Source organism: Branchiostoma lanceolatum, chromosome 18, assembly GCF_035083965.1.
Source record: "Branchiostoma lanceolatum isolate klBraLanc5 chromosome 18, klBraLanc5.hap2, whole genome shotgun sequence".
In the NCBI taxonomy this organism is placed as follows: Eukaryota; Metazoa; Chordata; class Leptocardii; order Amphioxiformes; family Branchiostomatidae; genus Branchiostoma; species Branchiostoma lanceolatum.
The window spans coordinates 12,664,826-12,687,469 of NC_089739.1; the positions used below are offsets into that span (position 1 = coordinate 12,664,826).

General features: G+C 40.2%; 1 protein-coding gene across 3 annotated transcripts; it reads right to left on the reverse strand.

The window, feature by feature from the left end:
- Positions 1 to 3,068: 3,068 nt before the first annotated feature.
- Positions 3,069 to 20,928, reverse strand: LOC136423835 (equilibrative nucleobase transporter 1-like). 3 transcript variants are annotated; one of them, XM_066412183.1, is made up of 12 exons: positions 20,714 to 20,907; positions 19,339 to 19,543; positions 17,209 to 17,393; positions 16,593 to 16,639; positions 15,576 to 15,658; positions 14,006 to 14,098; positions 13,033 to 13,204; positions 12,498 to 12,689; positions 11,838 to 11,945; positions 10,651 to 10,882; positions 6,647 to 6,764; positions 3,069 to 5,532 (listed from the first exon to the last, which is right to left on the reverse strand). In XM_066412183.1, the coding sequence occupies exons 2-12, from the start codon at positions 19,528 to 19,530 to the stop codon at positions 5,353 to 5,355; spliced, it is 1,602 nt and encodes a 533-aa protein (XP_066268280.1). In that variant the 5' UTR covers positions 19,531 to 19,543; positions 20,714 to 20,907; the 3' UTR covers positions 3,069 to 5,352. The 3 variants fall into 3 exon arrangements, with proteins under 3 accessions (XP_066268280.1, XP_066268281.1, XP_066268282.1); XM_066412184.1 differs by having other exon boundaries at positions 19,351 to 19,543; positions 20,714 to 20,901; XM_066412185.1 differs by lacking the exon at positions 11,838 to 11,945 and having other exon boundaries at positions 20,714 to 20,928.
- Positions 20,929 to 22,644: the final 1,716 nt, after the last annotated feature.

Consider the following 22,644-nt stretch of genomic DNA (forward strand, 5'->3'; position numbering starts at 1 on the left):
GGTTGCGTCAGTCTGTTTGTGAACATCATAACTCGAGAGATCGAGGATGGATCTTGATGATATTTGGTGATTTTTTTGTCGATGTTAGCATGGTGAGGAAACGGTTAGAATAAGGGCCTCCTAACGGATTTCCATGGTACTGTAGTGCAACTTACGGTTTGGGTATCTCGTTCTGGAAAAGCTCTAGTTACGATTTAGATAGCTCTTGTCACTTCTCTTGTGAGAGAAGTGACATAATTTGGGGCACTCTGGCAAATTTATTTGGCGTTTCAGTTGCAGACTTGTAAACTGGATGAATCAAGAAGGGATGAATAAATTTACATGACCATTGAACTGTAGATAACGTTAGTGATGACCAACCTAATGCTATGTTAATGTATGCAAGTAGGTCACTAGTAATGTCAGGCCATGGATCAAAGGCCTGCGCGGAAACGAGGCTCCGCGCAGGGGTTTCGCAATGGACGGCGGGTACCCGGAAGTGGTGCGCGCGGTATATTTAAATGGTCTTAAATCGGGGAGCTTTTCGGTAGCGGAAAACGACACTTTATGTCGGAATCCACAGTCTTGTGCGTTACTATTGGGTTGCTACTACTTTGGACGTTATTGAATAGCCCCTTTTGGTAAATAGAAATGTTTTTACATTAAAACTATGATATACTATAGGTTTGAGAGCTTTCATGCTCACAAAAAAAAATCAAAGTGCAGAAAGGTCTGTCTCAAAATTAGCAAAAAAAGTGGAGAAATGATGTTTGTCTGTATGGTGAATCTTTGCTGAAATTAAGATCACCTTCACTGTTAATTCTAATAATAAAGAAATTGATTAACATCTTGAATTTGCTACACAGTATAACAAAGTTTAAGTTACAATGTAACTTTTTGTTGAACCTTGATTAACATCTCTCATGTTTGATCATCTTTCCCTTCATGTAAAACAAAATGTACAAAATACAAGTCAAGAGACAAAAACAACAGCACTACAGGCCAAATTGTCATTATATATCATTCAATATATTTTTGGATTCTTTTATTAGTGACATTATAGAAATGTATGTGTAATAACACTACATGTATTCAGCATAATTATTGTACATGTATTAACAAATCTTTAAAGCATTGTTGTTACTGTTACCTCACCATAGTCGGGGCATAATTAGATGCAAAACAGATACAGACTTTTGTGTTTGTTAATCTATAATAGGAAAAACACCTGATAGTATTGCCATAAGATAGCTGTTTCTTACTGCACATGGTTGGCACAAATTCAGACAAAACACTCCAGCAATATCATAAAAAAGTACCTACAGCTATGTAGAAAACTTATCTACATTGGCTGATATCATATAACCTATTCATGTTGTAAAATTGGCACATAATTCATCTATTACTCCATGTATACTTACTGAAACAGCATTCTATTACAGGTAAATGCTTATACTATGAATTCTTGATGCCATAGATAAAACTTGTGCTGGGGCATGTCATAGACAAAATTAACAAACTGAAAATATCAATGATTTTCAAATAGATAACTTTTAATTACACTGGGCAACTGCTTTATAGTACTTACAAGTTTTTTTCAATGGTTATAAGTCATTGTTTTCCATTAAAGTTAAACATATCAGCAACTAGTCAACTACAGAAACCCCACAAAGTTCTAAATGTAACAGTCACAAAAGGTCTTTTTTATATGCACAACTGTAAAAGGGGAAATATTTGCGGGGATTTAATTCCACTGTTGGGAGAAATGTTCGTTTTGATTTTAAGTTCCCGGTTGAAACTGCCATACAGGGTTTTACTATAAAATGGTGAATATTCTATGTGGTTTTAAGTCGGCGTTGAAGAGGTCAATGTGAAAAACATGAACATAAAACCACTGGAAACATTACCCATTTACAGTACTAGTATACATATGTTTTCATATAGATACATTGTACATGGGACAACTTTACATCTTAACGTAAGAAATAATATTGTCAAAATCACAAAATGAATTATCAATATGTTTATGTTGTATTACAATTGTAGCATTCAACTCCTTTGTAAAGAGGGTACATCATCATATCCCACAACTTAAGAAGAGCTAAGAAGTCTTGATTTCAAGTTGCTTCCACAGCAGACACCATCTGAAAAAGAAGAATATATTTCACATTACAAAGCTTATGGACAATTAGCATTAATGATCATTCTCCTTACTTCGACTTATAAAGAAATTTGATATGATATATTGGTGTGGGTACTAGTATATTGGTCAATTTTATTCAAACCAAGAAACTACCTGAACATGATCATTGAAGATGATGATGATAATCTTTTCCTCAGAAAAAACAAAACAAAACAAAACAAAGCAAATCATTGCTGTCCAATCATACCAAGCACTCACTATAACACATGACCTTTGAATACTTTGTATCCAATACTAATAGTCACCTTAAACCACTCAAATTTGTCAGACACAGAGTACATCTATGTGTGAGGGGGGAGGGGGGCAGGATAATTGCTTGGCTGTTTTCAGATGACAATTTGAAAGTGGATCATATAGAGACAGCTGTCATAAAATCAGCATGTCATCTGCAATATTTACTTCACTGTTTGAAAATCTTTGCTCGCTTATAGCAAATGGTAAGCAGCCAACAAGCATAGCTTCTACACTAAAGTCAATACTAGTGTGCTACACACAGCAAATATGGCATAATAAGTCTATATTTCATCATGAAAGACAATATTGAGTCCCGATTGTAGTGAAGATACAAATACTAATGACCTACGTGTATAATACTTTTGGGGAAATCATACAAATTGCATATTATTTCCTGTTGGGGTATATTGAAGCAGACACACTTGTGAATCTGTTTATCAATATGGCTGACCAACTTACATAGTATATTTACTAGTACAGCAGTCTTTATCTCTTGATCAATTGCATCTGTAGTATTTGCTTGATTATCCCATATATGATAAGAAATACCAATAACTTATATTGATTTTGGGGAAATTAAGCAATTGAATACTTGCCTAGGGGATATTGAAGTTACCACATTTATGATAATATAGCCAACCATATTGACATGTACTTTCAAAGTCTTTATTTTCCAATCCAAAGCATGGATTAACTTGACATTCCTACATAAGTTGGAGGGATATACATACTAATGATTCCTACTACTTCTTCAAACATCAGACATGTTTTTCAATTTCCGTCCATTTCTTTAATATGAGTGGGTGTCAACAACTTCAGAGGTGAAACCAATGTCACCTTCAAAACTGTATATTTCATCATCAAAAGTATAGATTGACTTCATATCCCTACATATGTTGGAGGGATATACGTTCTAATGATTCAAAGAGGTTTTTCAGATATTAGACATGTTTTGCTATTTCCGTCTATTTTTTGAATGTGGCTAGGTGTGAACAACACAACACCTCAAAAGTAGGTCAACTTCCAAAGTGTATATTTCATAATCAAAATAATGGATTGAGTTGATATTCACATATAAGTTGGCGTGTTATATCTACTAATGAATCTTACTACTTTTTTGAAAATCAGACATGTTTTTCTATTTCCGTCTATTTTTTTAATAGGGGTGGGTGTCAACAACTGTAGAGGTCAAACAAAGGTCAACTTCAAAACTGTATATTTCTTCATCCAAACGATGTATCGACTTGACATTCCTAGATAAGTTGAAGGGATATACGTACTAATGATTCTTACTACTTTTCAAGAAATCAGACCAGTTTTTCTATTTCCGTCTATTTTTTGAATGGGGCTAGGTGTGAACAACACAACACCTCAAAAGTAGGTCAACTTCCAAAGTGTATATTTCATAATCAAAATCACGGATTGACTTCATAGTCCCATATAAGTTGGCGTGTTATATCTACTAATGAATCTTACTATTTTTTGTGAAATCAGACATGTTTTTCTATTTTCGTCTATTTTTTTTAATAGGGGTGGGTGTTAAGAATATGACAGGTCAAACAAAGGTCAACTTTCCCAGTGAATATTTCATAATCAAAAGCATGGATGGACTTCATATTCCATCATAAGTTGGAGGAATATAGGTACTAATCATCTATGCTAGTTTGGTAAGATTGACATTAGTTGATCACATTCCTGGGAGATGTTGAAATGATCACACTTGAGCCAAGGGGGGAGGGGGGCTGGTGGACACAATGTAAACTTGTCAGGTCAATTTCTCACGATCGGCTTGGCTGATTGACTTCAAATTTTCTGTGTAAGTAGGGTCTATGCAGGTGTGACAGAGGGTTGAATTCAAATGTAGCTATGTATTATTGTAATCATTTAGGACTCTGTTTAACACCTCCAAAGGGCAAAATATGTAGTATCTGCAGATAGAAAACACGGAAGAAGGACAGCAGGCACTTGACGAAGAACATCTGTCATGTCAAGTGGAACACCACTATATCCCCTGCCCATACGCACCTTCCATGAATCTGCACACTGCTGAATAAACGCACAGTCCCCGGGGTTCTGCATCACGTCATTGGCTCCAAAATCCGTTAACGGCCTTGGATTAGGAAGTAGTGTGGCAGCCGAAGTAGAAAGGCTATCAGAAACGGTTCAATAAAGCAGACTGGGCCCGGTAAAACACCCCTAAGCCGACCCCTAGAGATTGGGACCAGGCTACTCCTCCCTATTCCTGTCGTCCAACGGTCCTGTCTTGCATATTGTGTGTCCCTTTTTACCTGTGCAGGACTCCTTATCTAATCCAGAATCTTTACCAGATATGTGTTGTGTCAGCACTTCACAACACTATGTTTCTGTCTTATCTTGTCTCTCAGGGGGGCTTGGAAACATATGGGACAAATATGTGCCGCATTACGAGTTAAAGTATATGTGTGCTATCACAAAACACATAATTGTAAACGTGGGGCTTTTCTTTAGCCCCGGCACGGCCCCAAAGATGCCCCCCCCCCCCCAGAAATGTACGTAGAAACATCAGATAGATCTATAGAACAGATATTTGTTACCTTTTTCCGTTATTGTTAAAGTTTCAAGCCTCATAAAATGTTCTGGCTGCCTTTAAGAGACTACATTTTCTATTTGTGATGAAATAATAACTTAATTGCACAACAAGTGTACAAGGTACAAAGTATGGCATTCACGGGTACATAGATAACATTCTATTAGGCTAATCAGTCTATCTATGTGGTGTAGTAGTATGGGATGACCATTGGATTTTACAGTCATTGAAGGATATAGGTTCTCTTCCGCAAACAAGTGTTCACTGACGAATATTGCAATTGTCATAATCATACGGGTAAAGTAGTTCTACACACCATAACTACATATTAATTTTATTACATAACGTTCGTCTCCAGACTATGTCAAACTTATACACATGTCTCCTTCGAATCACAAGCTTCGTGTTTAAGATGTCCGTTCACGGGGTTTCCAAGGCTACTTTGAGAAGGATGACGCCCATCTTTGCCCGACACGTCCCTGCAGTGGTAGCTGATGTAGATGGGGTGGCCAAATGTCACGACGGAAAGCACCAGAACAAATATGTAAACCTAATGCAATGAAAAAAGAAATGTTAAGACAGTATCTATCTATCTATCTAATATATAGTATCTATCCTGTTTGTAAGCCATTTCATTTTACTTCTCTTTTTGACAGACAAGGACGACGTGGCACTGCACGTATACATCTTTATAACTTCTATAAACAGTGTCACTTACATGAATAAAACAATGTACCCATTTCTACACCTAGGTGGAGTGAGGAAAGTCGTGTAAAGTGCCTTTCCCAAAGGCATAACATCGGTACGGTGGCGTCAGGGCGTTTCGAACCCACGACCGCTTGGTTCTGGGCCAAACACCCTGCCGTTACGTCGCATGACCCTACATGCCATATTTTAAGTTATCATAGGTTTTCAGATTATCTGAGCTTCGATTACTTATAAGCATCATCTCAAAGTAGTTGGTTGTCACGTTGACAGGGAGTTTTCATATAACCGTTTTCGTGACCTTTGACCTCTAATATAACCTTGACACCCTGCCGTTTGAAGTTAAAAGTATTCTCTTGGTATGGCATGCCACATGAAACACCATTAAATGGACCATCATGAACATATTTCTACGTTATACTTAATCGAAAGTGGACAACCTTTGAATGTTGGCACAAAATACCCGTTTTCAGGGTACAAAAAGTAATCTTCGGGGTACAGGGGGTTTTGGGCGAAAATTTTAAAACAATTGCACAGGGGTGCTTAAACATCTTGTTGCATCAGAAAATCAGGGCTATTGTGGTATTTGGTATTAACACCCCCCTCCCCTATTATAAGTGACAGAGATACCCTGTGTGTAATGTCCGTTAGGCAAATCTATCAATTCATCGCCATTTGAATACAGACGGTTTTAGTAGAAGTAGCAGTCGTTTTGGTGGATTGCTTCAGGTTACTTTTTGTGATGAGTATGACTGGCTCGCTCGCTTGTACGTTAAAAGCTGGCTTATGCAAAACAAAACTTGGTTCCTGTATTGTTCCCGTACCATACTTCGCCACATGTTTTGTATCTGTGTTTAGTGATGCCGCTTAAATAAGCGTATTGCTTGAGTGTGGCATCAATGTGTGTTGTTTTGATGTTGGAATAAATAAAATTAAGAAAAAATGATTTCTCTACTTACGTAAAACGGGCTGCCAGCAGCCTTGATCCAACCGATGAGTGGATACTGCAGTAGTCCGAGCAGCCCGGCTACAAGGTACGACATGCCGATCAACCGCCCAAGGTGCTTGGCGGGAAATCTAATATGTTATGAATGAATGAATGAATGAATGAATGAATGAATGAATGAATGAATGAATGAATGAATGAATGAAAGTTTTATCTATGCGTCTTGCACGTTATGTGACCAGCCCGTGTGGGCCACCCTCCTAAAAGCAGGACCCCTATCGCTCGATTCGTTGGCCCGCTCGCGTAGGGCCCCTGCTCTTTAACCCCGGTAGATACGGTTCTGGCGCCGTCGCCATCAAAACAGCTTCAGGCAATCAGGGGTTTGCTAAACCTCATCTCCAGCAAAAGCGCTGGGAAGCTATCAACCAATCAGGTTACGTCTCACATCGTCACTTAAGGTTCAGAACAAATTAGCCGCCAAATTGTGCAAAATAAGGGTAGCTCATTAGTTATGATGATGATGATGATGAATGGTTTATTAAAAATAAATCCCTCGCAGCCAATTCGGCTGAATTGCGGATTATACAATGTTTAAAATTCATTTCTGTATAACATGGCAACATTATTACATAAACACATGGCAACATTATTATATAAAAGTCCGTGATAAACAGACAATTGGTTTTGCATTAGCAGAATCTAAAATATACTTCTAGTATTTTTTTTTACAAAATGAGCATACACTTAAAAGCCTCGGTAATATATAAGAAGTTAAGCATTAAGAAGTCGAACAATGTAGGATATGGGAGAGTTCTTAAGTCTGTCTGTTCTGCATTTGATAGGTCGATATTTGTCCCTGTTTCTAGTGGGTCTATCGTGACAGTCAGACCCCTTTGGTGGCAGCATTGATGAACTATGTGCCTCTAACTGAGTTCCGAACTTCAGACACAGTTTCTGCCTGCGGTCTGAGAGCAATGGCAGGTTTAAGTCTTTCCTGGCTTGTTTATAGCTGGTAAACCGCCTTCCGAGTATTGTCCGAACTGCTCTCCGTTGAACTGCTTCGAGCTTGTCCGACTGTGCACAGGTGAGCCCCGGATGCCAGACTGGCGCGCAGTATTCCAGTAGTGGTCGTACAAAGGATGTAAATATGGTGACAAGGTCTTCGGTGGGAAGGTTGAAATGTTTAAGTTTCCGCAAGAAGAAAAGGCGTCCGTTAGCTTTCCCTACCATTCTGGTAACCTGTGTCTCCCACTTCAAGTCTCTCTGCAGCCACACTCCCAACAGGCACGTGACTGGCACAACCTCAAGGGGGGATCCATTTATTGTGAGTGTTGGTGGTGGGGGCGGGCATTTCATAAAGCAAAAAGTGATGACTTTACACTTGTCTGGGTTGAGTAACATATGGTTGTCACCACACCATCCAGAGAAACTGTCCAGCTCGTTCTGCATTAACGACGGCTTGAGGTAGTGACGCGATTCAGTCATAGACAGATCATCAACATATTTCCAGTGATGAATCAGCGTGTCCCTCATCGCATCATCGAAAACTACGAGGAAAATCAACGGGCCCAGCAGTGTTCCTTGTGGCACTGAACATGTAAGTACTTCCCAGTCCGAGAGATGCCCTCCATAACGAACTCTTTGCCGTCGATGGCTAAGAAAGTCGCAGACCCACTGGATGAGACTCCCCCTCACACCAAGTCGTAATAACTTCTGGATGGCCAACGTATGGTCTATCCTATCGAATGCTTTCGAAAAGTCTGTCATTACCATTGTGCAAATGTTCTTGACCTTTTCCGATTCCCTGCAGAGAAAGTCTAACAAACTGACTAGGTACAGTGTTGTAGAGCGACCTTTCAAGCAACCAAACTGCTGTTGGTCTAGGGATGCACTTACATCTTCTAAGATCCATTTAGTGACGAAGGATTCCGCTACCTTGGCGAGTTGAGAGGTAAGAGAAACTGGTCTCAGTTTGTCGACTGATGGGGGATGTGACTTGGGTAAGGGCACGACTGTGGCGTCTTTCCATACTTGTGGGACGTACCCTTCATTGAAAGAAGCATTCATAATATCTGTGACCGGGTAACTTATTTCAAAAGCAAATTCTTTCAATATCCTAGCGCTCAACTGATCAGGCCCTGACGCCTTTCCGGCTTTCAGTCTGCGCAGACGGTTGTAGGTATCCCATACGTTCACGTCAGGTGGGCATGACTGTACGGGCCTGTATGCTGGTAACAGTTCCGGATCCAGTGGCGGTCTTCCCTGAGCTACCCCTGCAAACTTTTTGTTGATGTGGTTTGAGATGAAACTGCTGTCTGCATCGTCATGACCAGGGATAGTGAGTGTGAGTTCTGTCTGCTGAATATTCAGGATGGTCTTTATTTCTTTGTACCAATCCGCCGGATTTTCTGCTTTAAGGTTTTGTACTCTGTCCTGGTAGAAAGACTTACGAGCTTTCTTGACTTCTCTGTTCACCTTGTTTCGCAGGTATTTCCACAGCGTCGTCTTGTTGTGTGAGAATGCTTTTTGTCGTCGACGAATCATGTCCTTAATTTCCGGTTTTAACCACGGTTTGTCCTTGTTGTGCATTGTTACCTGCTTGGTTGGAAAGTATTTGTTTATAGCGTCCTCCATGACTGTGTAGAAGGTCGTAGCCTTGCTGGCACAGGTTGGGGATGCGTAAACTTCGTCCCAAGATTGAGAACATATCCATTGGCCAAAGGCCCTGCGGTCGGAGTCACGGATAGGTCTCAGTGTTTTGCGCTTGGTAAAGTTCTCTTTCCTTGTCGTCAGCGGCTCCCACAAAACTGTGTTGTGATCGCTCAGGCCCAGGGGGCTGCTTACTTGGGGTGTTTTGTAGTGTTTGTCCAGGTTGGTAATGATCAGGTCTAGCATTGCCTGTCCTCTTGTTGGGTCTTATTAATGAGCAACTGTCAGTAATGGCGCCAGAACCGTGTCTACCGGGGCTAAAGAGCAGGGCCCCTACGCGAGCGAGCCAACGAATCGAGCGATAGGGGTCCTGCTTTTAGGATGGTGGTGTGGGCTTATTAGACACCTAGACACCAGTATTATATACATACATGATGACAGAGGTACAGAATCAACAAAAGTATTTTACAGAGGGTTGATAAAAAAACAGATGTATAAATGAATATAATATACATGTGAACAAAATGGACAATTACTTGACACGGACACCTAATCATATATACGGACAAACAGAAAGCCAAAGTTTCTGAACTAATATTTCACATATGTTTTAAAAACAAAGTTCAAATGATTAGTTTCAACTTTGTGAACGGCGATTGATATGAACTGACTGAAATTGTTTACATTTAAATGAAAGTGGCGTCCGTGTTGCGTAACGGTTGGAGAGTAAATGTGATCAGAACCAATAGGTTACGAGTTCAATACTCGCCCGTTGTGCTCCTTAGAAAGTTTTTAAAAGTTTTTGAGTGACACCCACCGAATCTCCTGGCTAATCCTTCAAAAGTGTGCCAAAAAACACCCGGATTTTTTTCAGCCAATGTGCCAACATCTGCACATTTGCTACCAAGAATGGCAAGTTTTTTAAAGGCATCCGGAGCATTTTATGAGGCTTGAAACTTGAATTTAAAAAAACTCTAATTTCTAGACATTCCTACACATAATAAGTTTCAATAACACTTTACCATTACACATCGAAATTAAATGAGCAAAGATACGATGTCGTTGTGTGGTGAGAACTGATAAAAAATCCAAGCCCTGATAGACTAATCCTGACTGTCCATCACAATTAGCGGTTCTATGGTATCTACAGTATTTGCAGTAGGCGCGTGAAACTAAAGGATCACCATGTATATTATTTTATGCCGTTTTTTGCGCACCTTTGTCAAGAAATCCGAACGCAAATGTTGTAAACAGTGGCATTGATTGTCAATTTCATGAAGATTACAGCAACTAGAATATTTTCAGTTTTCAAGTCTCATAAAATGCTCTGGGTGCCTTTAAAAATGAAAGAATGAATTTCACACTCACGAATTAGCGATGAAGGCGGTGTTCCCCCCGTAGATGAAAGCTCTGCTGACGACATGCAGAACGAACGTCAGGAGCATGTCAGGCGCTGACGTCATGAGCAGGCCTGTGCTTGACTCCACTGATGACGTGTCCCACACGGATAATGTGGCGAAGAAGAACACCAATGAGCTGGTCAGACTGGTAATGATGAACACTGGGACAGCTGCACGCCGCCGGGAGGTCATGGTAGGGCCTGAAAGAACACCACAGAACACGCGTTTGCCAAGGGTAGTCCGCTATCAAGGAAGTTCAATATAGAGTTACCGACGCCGCACAGGCTCCGTTGGTCGCCTGTTGAACTTCCCTGATAGTGAACTACCCTTGGCATACTATTCACTCTATTTGGCCGATTTCTACTGTTTTCCCGGCGATCAGCGGAGTCTCGTAGAGGCCAGCGTTTGAGTTCAAATTACACCAGATGGAACGTGGTCGAACATGGTTCGGGTTTTAGAAAGTTTTCACATTTTTGGCCAATGTTTGACCATAGTGACACTGGATTGTCAAATATTGTGGAGAATATGGATGACATGGACATGAGCTTTTAGCTAATAACCTGTGTGTGGGATGTTGGAGATCGATCCAGCTACTTTAAAGGAGCATTCCACTTCAGAATCGAGTATTATTTTCTATTTCTTTTTTTTTATTTTCTGATAGATTATATTTTTTCGGGATACAAATGCACCCGACGTTTGGCTAAATTACCTCGGATGTTTTTTTCGGCAATCATCCTTTTCTAAATCCATGTACTGCCATACTGACCCGCCTCTAGGTACATGCATGGCACTTTCTAACATTCATGAAGGTACAAAAAAGTTTGAAGACTACATCGTCTTGGAATACAGCGATTTTGGTACTTTTGTAAGAAACATTGAACTCAGGCAGTGTCCCCGGGAACTTAAGAACTCGATCGCTATAATATTTGTCCTACGTTCAGGCATCAACGTGCGGTAAATTTGACAAACCAAACTGGATTCAATCATCACAATTTAGTCTCTGTCAATCATCATAATGATACCTGCTTCTGGCGTGGAATGATCCTTGAAACACGAATCAAATCACAGGAAATTCACAAGACTGCAATTTAGTGGATGATTTTTTATATTCTTTTCAATTACAATTGAGACAAATTAAAGTTCAAAAGAGAATACCTCTATACGCATGTCCTCTCAGTCCCAGATCGTAGACGAACCCACAAAGTGGAGACACCAGCACGTTTGACACCTGGAAAAACCCAAAGACGTCCGTCCAGAAACTCACTGGAAGGAAAACAGAAATATCAAACATATGCGTATTTTTATTTTATTTTTTATCCGAGAATTGTTTCATCAGGCTGGTGAACGACTGAATAACAAAAGTTAGTTATTCACAACCAAGGAAATTATAATAGCTGACGCTTCGATGACTGTCTGTGATCTTCCTCCGGACTATGATGACTGGTTTACTTTGCACTGGAGATAGCACCGGACTTAAAATCAACGCGGGAGCCGGTAACAAATAGACGCCGAGAGCTAATCTCGCGAACAGCAGGAGGTACCCCCGTATCCGGCAGTCCACCGGGACAAATTTGTGACTTCCGATGGGCACCGGTGCAATTGGGACCGAGGCATTACTTATCGCAACATATCCTTAAAATTTTCTCGTTCCTGCACAGGGGGCGAGAGAAACACATTTCCTTTCCCCTCGCCCTGTCCTGATATGACGAAATTGAAAACAAAAATATTCCGCACACAGGCACACACACATAGGGTAAAAACCATACCTCCATTTTTTACGAAGGTAACTAGTTAGTTTGCATGTTGCACACGTACCATGTCCGTTGTTGTTTCCAGTGACCATGTTGAACCAGATGTTTGCCGTACCGACCAAGATGATGACGTTCAAGTTCATGACGCTCATGTAGGCCAGGTGGAGGAGATACAGTCGTGACGTCACAACCTGTACAAATGTCTCTTCATTCGGTCGAGCAGTTCCACTCTCTACTCCGGCTCCGCTCTTATTTTCTAGTAAAAGAGTTTGAAATTCTATATATGATTCGTTGTATCATAAGGTTCTAATCAGATGTGAAACGATGGAAACGCTTCGGTGTGACAAATAAAATTCAAATAGCGACATTGCAAGTTGTTACGCTACTTGTTATATTGCTATTATTACAACAACAACAACAACAACAGTAGTATCATAATAATATCATTATTAGCCTGCGATACTTAGTCTCTCGCTGCCAGGGACCAATAAAAGGGGTTTGACAAGAGGAAGGGCCGTTACAAGCTTGATCTATTCAGACTATATCATTATGAGATGAGAAAACGTTAGGTCTAAGAATGAAATTAAGGTTATCACTACCTTTTTGCAGTTTCTCAGTTTCCTGGGAGTCTTTTCTTTTCTCTTGGTGTGAGTTTGGAAGGAACTTGCGCTTCGGGAAGAGAGTAAATGTGGCCAGTAGTGACGGCACAGACAGACAGGCGAGGGCGAAACACATGTGTTGAAAGGGAACACCAAAGTGAACGTACAGCATCTGGAAAAGAAGAAGAAACTAAAGTTAAGTATTTGTGCTACATATACTTCAGGTTTGCTATGTTAGTTTAGCGATTACGGAGACTTTTTATAAATATGAATTGGTGTTGAATTTTTCCTTTTCTTTGAGTTGAATGTGTGATAGGTGTGTGCCGATTTGTTGAAAATAGAGAGAACGCTAGCGACCCCAAAAAAACACCCCTCCCAATGAAATGGTATGGCTACCCTGCGACGTCACAAAATCAAGATGGCGGCCACCGCACATGCCAACGGATCCAACAAAGGTTTTGCTACGCAAACCTGTAAATATCAACATGATTTTAGAACCTTACTAGGTGTGAGCAAGGGTATATATCCTCCTTGGTGTGAGGTTTCTAGAGGACATTGAGAAAACAATAGTGCAATGATGACAGTATCTGGATCGTATTAAAATTTTACTGCATGAATCAAATATGCCACATCATAAATGTCTCTTCTGACTTTGTATGAATGGTTGCTTTCTTTGAAAAATGTTCCCCAGTTGTAATATTCAGCTTTGAAATAAACGGTAATGTGGTTGTCACGTGGAAGTCTTCCAATTGGATGGTCATTGCGATGACGTCATGTTGGTGACGTAAAAATTTTTAACGAAATTCATTCAGATAAACAAAAGACACGAAACAGAAATATAAGATAAGAGAATACAGTTGTACATACACTGACACATTGATTTTTGTTTGTACACACGAGCGCACGCGTTCTCTCGCGAGAGACAGAATTTCTCGCGAGAGACAGCTATTCTCGCGAGAGACAAAGGACTCACCTTTTGCACCAGGAAAGTGACGGGAGAGGAACCGAAAGAACCTGTTATGATAGTGATGACTGTTGACCTCCGCGATCCAAATAAATTTCCGACCTAAAACAGAACAGATATTTTGCATGATGGTATTCGTCCACATTTTACTCGGGATCATATTGTATGTTTGATATGTAGGCTTTCTATGTTAGTTGGATTACTAGATAGATTTGTAAGTTGACCAAGCCCAAAGCAAGCTAATTTCTATCTTTTGAATATCAATAAATCAAAACTTGAACGATATTTCATATAGGATTCGTCGATAAGTTTAAGACATCCAGGCACTCAATACACAAGTTACTTAAGCAACTGGATGAATCTTGTAAACTGTCAGACGTTTAAGACAACATCCGTAGTCTGTCGTCAGACTGAAAAGAATACACAGTATCTACTCTTGTATTATCCTGCTTCTGCTTCAATCATCAGTCAATGTATTAGGTCACAAATACGACTAAAAACAAGCTTTTATATTATATTACACTTTTGTCCTTAAAGGCATCCAGAGCATTTTATTTGGCTTGAAAATTGGAAATATTGTAGTTGCTGTAATCTTTATGAAATTGTCATTTAATGCCACTGTTAACCACATTTGCGCGATGATTACATGTTACAAGCGCTCAAAAGCCACGCGAAAATAAGCTACACAATGATCCCTTTAGTTTCACGCGCCTAGTGTAATTAGACTGAAACAGAACTCAAAACGGTTTTTTCGTCGGTAATAGACCGTTCCCGTCGAACACCATCTAGAACCCCGTTCTATTTGGAACACCTTCGTCAAAAACAGCGCTAGTGGGACAGAAATGACAAGCAGGGTATGTATACATGTAACGTTATATCTGGGACAGATTTCTCACTGCATTGGCTCCATGAATACCCAGGAAAAAATCGAAATGAAAAAGAAAACATCTCAGGCACTCAAGGGGACGGAGTTTACATAACACACTGCCAACTACTACCAAGTCCGTTTCTCATGTACTTGTGCGTTATTCTGGTGTTCGACTGGAACGGTCCATTCTCTGCAAGTTCCGGCGACGGGACATCACGTTCCAAAAAGTCGGAAAATTTGAAAAAAAAATGGTGGCGCTGACAGCGCTTGGATTTTCTATCAGTGCTCAACACACAACGACATCGCATCTTTGCTCCTTGAATGTCGATGTGTAATGGTATAGTGTTATTGAAACTTACTATGTGTAGAAATGGCTAAAAAATAGTTTTTTTAATTTGAGTTTGAAGCCACATAAAGTGCTCTGGGTGCCTTTATGTTGTCTGTACATTCAGTTAAGTCCCCCTCTCACTGGAACCGCGGAACGCTGGCGTCGTCGATCGAATTGACAAAGTACTCAACGAATTTCATCGACAATAAACGAATCTTTTTTAGCTTTGTGTTTTTTGTTGTCTTTTTGGTCATACTTGTACGTTTTGAATGATATTCCCATTATAAAATCAGCTTTAACACAAATCCAGTTTATGACGCAGCGACGCCGCCAGCGTGCCGCGGGTCCAGTGAGAGGGGGGCTTTAGGATGGGTGTAACTTACCGTTACGTTTGCGAGGAGGGTGATATTAGCGCACATACCAACAAGGATCATGCCAGGATACACAAGGTAAACATATGGGTACTCTAGTACGAATAAGAATGAATGAATGAATGAATTAACTTTATTGCTCAACAATCGTACACTGCACAATGTATGGCATTAAATCAACAATACTATAAGGCTGATCTATCCTGTACAAATATTGGTTACAATATAGTCATGTATGGATAATTCTGCCTCGCTTTTGGAATGATTAATGGAGGTATTGACCTATGTAGATGGATATAGGAGTCGGACATGACAACAGTACAAAGAAAATATCGCTTTGTGTACCAGATAGGGTGAAGTTTGTCTTAGTAGCAATAGTCGGTAACAGCGCATCTCTCTCTTTACTATAAGTTGGCATGGGCAATTCTTCACAAAATGACATTCATCTTCAATATTTCTATTACATGTGGGACACAATCTCTAAGTGGCTGGTGTGTTGTGGTGTCGACACTTTTCAACTTCTAAGCAATGTGCACTGATTCTCAGTTTTGTTATGCTATTTGCAAACAGTCTATTATAAATTGTGCGAGATATTTTCCATGTCAAAGTGCTTTTTGATTTTAGAATAGGTGTGGAGTATACTGGAATTTCTAAGTTGTTCCCTCCAGCCAGAGAGAAATGTGTCTTTCAGACGTTCTTTAAATATGTTTCCAAAATGGTTGGCATTAACTGCGGCGTTAAGCCAAACATTTTGGAACCCATGTAAGTAAATGGAAAAATTATAATACAAGCAAGGTTGTGAAGATTTGGTCAAGGATCATTTTCTCTGGCGTAAAAATACTCATATAATCTGTTTCTCTATGTTGCATTATGTTGATGTTGACAAAGCAATATGTAATGGCAAATGTCTCTCTCTGATATTGCCATAAAGTACCAACCAGGTTCAGTACCAACCTGGCGTGTTACACCATGAGGCGATTTACTGAACATGCAATACGAACAAACAAACAAACAAACGAAAAAACAAACCTCTAGTGGAGAATCCCAGCAACAAGGCGGCTGTGGCCATCATCACGCTTGAAACATAAACAAATCATACTTGATGAAAACGTAATATAAAGCAAATTAAACAAGACCATAGCACGTCCAGGTCAAAAGATACAAAAACTGAAGTTCTGCTGCAGTACCAAGGTCACATACCAGGGGGCCCAAAATCGACCCTGTATTTTGGCTTCCCAACACCCGCTTACATACCAAATATCATCGTAATCCATCGAGAGGCTTTTGAATTATTCTGACTAGAGTAGTCCGGAAACACAAACAGACATACAAACAGACACACAGACACACCCAAAACTATATCTCCATTTTTCATGGAGATAACAACAACTAAACAAAGAACTCGGTTCCTAGTTCACTTTCGGAGAGACATGCTATAATTCTCTTTATCTTCACGGTAGCAAAATTTCACGGAAAATGGACATTGAACTTTAACTTCACGGCGGCAGCATTTGATTCTAAAAACGGACATGTGAAGGTATTAGGAATAGTAACGACAGTTTGTTTTCACGGTGATGATAAGTACAGAATTGACCGTGAAAACAGTGAACATAAAGTTACAGTGAAAGAAAAAATGCAGTTGTACCTAAAGCATGTTCTGATGAAACGAAGCCCGAAGTAGTCCAGAGCTATCCCGGCGAACAACGAGGCAACTTGACTGGCAACAACGGAAATGGCAAACACTTGCGTCAGAGTCTCATCCTGTTCAAGGCATGCTGGGTAACACGGTGCATCCTGGGTAGACGTGTTTGTGATGACTTGGCAGTTGACCTTAAATGCAAAGAAATTGGTAAAGAGTTTCTGTTATATAGGGCCTAGGGATATAACAGACCAATTGCAGCCTCACACTTATAGCAACCAGACATAGTTCGAATCACTCTTTGCGATTGCCGAAAGTTGAACTGGAATCTGGGACGTACATTTACGTACAAAGGTGCAGAGAACTGGAATACGCTACCGGTAGATGTTAAAACATTTCATCCATGCATGCAAACATTCAAAACACGGTGCAAAAGAATTGTGTAACCCCTAACCTCCAATCCTTACGACTTGGCACGAAATGGACTATGGGTATGGATACGATTGTGTAATATGACGCACAAATATGTTATGTAAATATCAGTGTATTGCTTGTATATGTGTACCTAGGGCCTCCCTGAAAATCAGTGCCAATGAGGGAGCTACACCTAGTAAAAGAGTACAGAAATAAATAAATAAATGAATAAATAAAGTATTAATCAAATATGCATGATAGAGATGTTGTTTACAAGCTTATAACTTGTAGAGCTAACGAAACCCTGCTTATGGATGTGACTTAAATGAATAACCATGAGAATGGTAACTCGTTAAAGATGCAAGATAGAAATGCTGTTTACAAGTTGCTGTGTGTAGTTTGCTGTATGGTGACAACGAGGGCGGTAAATTATATATCGTTGGGTTATAGCCTTGTTTACTAGTTTACTTATCTGCGTACTTTGTTGTGTCTTATCTTCTGATGTCACCCAGATTCAAAATGGCCGCGGTGTTTGGAATGGGGTCTATTGAAGTACCCATCCAGCCGGCACACCATGCCGAGAGTTCTATGCAGTTTCCTTTTCCTTCCGCGATAGAAAGTAGTCCGTTCTATCACTCCGGGCGTCAACAACCTTACAAGAAAGCTTGTTGCGGGAATATATAACAGTGTATCTTCTTGATTTGAAGTTAATTACAATATTTCAGCTTTATTTTCTACTCCTATAGATTTTAGAACCGAATGTTTATAACTTTCTTGTCAACAATACGACCCATAATTAGGTGATTTTTGTGCATTTTCTCCTCTTATTTTTATCCAGTTGTATACTCCAAACCAACAGGAAATGTGGTGCGTGAAAAATAGCAAACTTTCAAGTTTCTTGTGGTATATGACTTGTGATACATTTCGAGGGCGTAATGCAGTTCCCCCGAAATCGCACATGGTCATATCATAATTTCAATTCCAGAATAGAACGCGTCCGGTTCGACCTTTTTTGTAATTATCTACTATGGGCAGATCGTCGTTCCCCAAATCTTAAATTTATGACAACAATTATGTTTAAGGGGGTCCCCCGTCTGTGAATTCCGAGTTTTAAGTCAATATACCGACCCGAGGTCGCAAAAATCTAAGTTAAAAATTTCCGATTACTACCATACCGAACCGCGCGGCGTTTTGAGACAGTTGTACGTTCCATGACCCCCGGGCGTCGGGATTATTTACAACAAAGCTTGTTGCTTGAGCTTAGAAATATTTATATTCAATATTTCATCGCATCTATAATTTTCAAGTTTTCTATGTTTTTGAACCTATTTTTTTACCTGTACCCTTCTGATTGTATGACCTGAAATTAGTTGATTTTAGAGCAAATCCCCCTTGAGAATTTACGTTATTTTCGGTTTTAAGGCAAAAAGAAATGCACTACGTCGAATGAATCATTTTTAGGTGGCGTGCAATTTATTATCATTTTCGAGTGCGAAATGGACTTCCTGCTAATTCGCGGAGCGATTCGAACTGTATAGAAAACCTGTTCGATTCGTGTTCTGTTCTGTTTGGCGTGCTGGCTGCATCCTTTTGAGGGCCTGATTTTATAACTTGTGACCTTTAATTGCGTGTTTGTTGTTTGCTGTCGGCGTGACACACAGGTCGATGAATGTTACTTACCCCCAGCCCCCCCCCCCCACTTTGGATTGTAGCCTTGTTTACCAGTTTGATTACCTGTGTATTTTGTTGCGTGGTGTTTGCTGATGTGGTTTCACAGTGGTCGCTGAAGTACCCCTCCTGTTTAAGGATGTACACCAGTGAGGTCCATCCATAGATGATACCAGAAAACAGCAACATCTCCAGAACCGAGATGGCCAGGAGCAAAAAACGTTTCTCAAACCTCACAGCCGGCATTTTGTCTGGATAACTAGAAAATAGAAAATCGTATAATGTTAAAGGAGCGGCTAGGTGTTGCCCCACGTGTGTGAGTGCGGGGAGGGGTGTTTTAATGAGGACAAGCAGGTAAATCTTAGCCCCCCCTTCCGAAAATAGGTCAACAGCTGTTTGTTTGTTTGAACCTTTGTTTATTCATGATAAGCTCAAATCGGCACGCAGGTCGCTTTTCATTGAGGTCATGAGGGAAGAGGTAAGGGTCAGATACAATATAACAGAGATAAACAGTCGTTTGAGTCCTAATATCTATAAGTATATATCATTACATATTTATGGTACAACTGTATTCACTTGTTCTCTCTCATGCCCTGATGTGGACGCATCCTGAAGGACCAAGGACGTTTAGAAATATTTAGTTTAAACAAGTTGTCAGGTGTTACTTAAGTTGTTTGTACGGGGGTGGGTTGGGTGGTCGGTTGGTTACGAAACATTGTCATAAACTACGACAACAGATGGTCACACGGAGATAACAATTCCTCCTCCACGTGCCCTTTAACGTGTTTTCATGGGGACAAGCAGATGACATGCCCTACATTTCTAAAACTGAATCAGATAAAACCCAAACATAAATTTGGGCTCTATGTGTTGTCTAGAGAGAGAGGGAGAGAGAGAGGGAATTGCATCTAATTCATAGAACAAATTATACAGCAAACGTTGACATATATCTGTTTCAATGTCTGCCTAAAAACTAAAAGCTGAGAGCTAAAGAAACCCTACTTATGGATGTGGCTTGAATCAATACGTATGAGAATGGTCACCCGTAAGCACGATAGAGATGTTGTTTACAAATTTATAACTTGTAGAGCTAAAGAAACCATGCTTATGGATGTGGCTTGAATGAATAATTATGAGAATGGTAACTCGTCAGTATTAAAGATGCACGATATAGAGATGTTGTTTACAACTTTGGCAGAGAGAGAGAGAGAGTATGGGAGAGAGAGAGAGAAAGAGAGAGAGAGAGAGAGAGAGAGAGAGAGAGAGAGAGAGAGAGAGAGAGAGAGAGAGAGAGAGAGTACATAAGATACCTGCAGTGAGACTGAATGCAGCTGCACAAAGTGTCCAGATCACTGCAGCAGCAGAACACATGTACATTGTACCAATCAACTTACTACGTTATGCATAGACATAATAAGAGATGGCTTACCTGGCCAGAGTTGGGTAGACAATCTAGGAACAGAAGGCAAGGAACGATACTACGTTAGAATTTGTTCTGCAAGATAGTCAGTGATATCTTTACCGCCAGTAGTAGTCTGACTCTAAGTCAATCTTCAAGCAGCCCTGCCATTGGTCAGGTCCCTAAGACAACACCTCTAAGTCAACAGAATAGGGAACATAGCAGTCCTGTTGATATGTGCTGACATGGGCCAGTTCTGAACAATTTTGAACCATGTTTGTGTAATGATATGTGTATAGATTTTTTAGGACTTTTAATCATGTAAACTGTATCTTTGTCATATATTTTTCTTCATGACCTCAATGAAAAGCGGTCTGCAGACCGATGTGAGCTTATCATGAATAAACAAAGGTTGAAACAAACAGCCCACTTTGCATGTTGCTATTTGCACTGAAACACTGTTACAAAGATAAACTGATAAAGTGACCTCACAACAGCAAACAACATTCAACATACGGTGACATGTATCTTTAACCAATCCTTGTTCACTGTAACAGAGTTGAAAACTCCACTTCACAAAATTTGTTCTTCTTCAAAATGATATGGTCAGGTGTCTTTGGGGGATATGAATTTTATAATTTCCTGGGGGAGGATGCCAGACCCCTACTGTCGAACGTCTTTGAAAAGTTGGTCTTTTGTGCCTGACCCCTACGCTGTGAAAAGGGTGAGAACTAGTGCTGCGTACCGGTACTGTGTACCGGTACTATACCGTAAAAATTGATTAGGTACAGGTCCAAAATACTGGATCATGAAGTACCGGTACTGTACCGATATAAATTTACACTAAGTATGTGCTGATTTGGTGACTGATCTTCTGACCTCATGCAACACCAAACGTGACCAAAGTGACACCTTGGAACAGCGTAACTAATATGCAACAGATCGTTCAGGCAGGCCGGGAGTTTTGATAGCAAGCCCAATGGAGTTTGGCGGTAGGAAACCAGTTATATTCTTTGAATAAAGATACTGACAAGTTGTAAACAGTTTATTTATGTTTCTGTCATTATTGAAGAAGTTCAGAAAAACACATGTTAATTTTTACAATAGACCCCTTTCCAAATACCGCGGCCATTTTGAATCTAGCGCGAGCGCGCATAATTCGAGCGCGGGAAAAGTAAACAAACGGTAAGCGGTAAAGCTTTGCAATGGCGTCCCCAATAGAAAGCAGTGTTGAGTCATCTTCTGCGGCGAGATGTTCTCCTCTTCGGTGAAATCCATCGATATATTTGCATGTCACAAGTAGATAATATTGTTGTGGACACTTGGACTCGATATCGGCTAGTAAAATTGTGAATTTCGGCTACTTTTCCACAGTTCCTGCCGGGCTGTTGAGCGCGCGCTACAGTGATAGAATGCTAATTTGTCTACACCGCGTGCTTGTAGTTTCCCTAATAATGCCAGCTAGAGTCGAGAAAAAATCCCACAAAACATATACTCTTCGGGCTGTGACCCTTGTAGCTACGTTGAGGTATATATATAACTGTTGAGCCTGGCTGTCGTGACAATGACAACATCATCTTGAAATTAAGCGAGTTTGGGGGAGGGTCGTGTTTTCTGTGCAGCGCTACATCGACTTCGCTCAGCAATATTCTATATTTCCGCCAAATGAAATCCTACAAAAACGTGAAAATATAGGCTTGAGCTCAATGTCCTCAAATTTGGCAGAATTCCGGCGGCTTTTTTGACGATCTTTTCGGATGCCAAGAATTTAGTCTTGAGGACTCTAAGTATTTGAGTGAAAGTGTGTTTTCCACTGTATGTGGCGTTTCTTTAAATCATTTTGCGCGGCAATATTCAAGATATCTGTTGGCCGGATGGAACCGAAAAATAAGTTAGATAATATTGGCTTGAGGACTGAAGGACCTCAGGCCGATATTTTCCTTTTTTGTGGGGTTTCATCC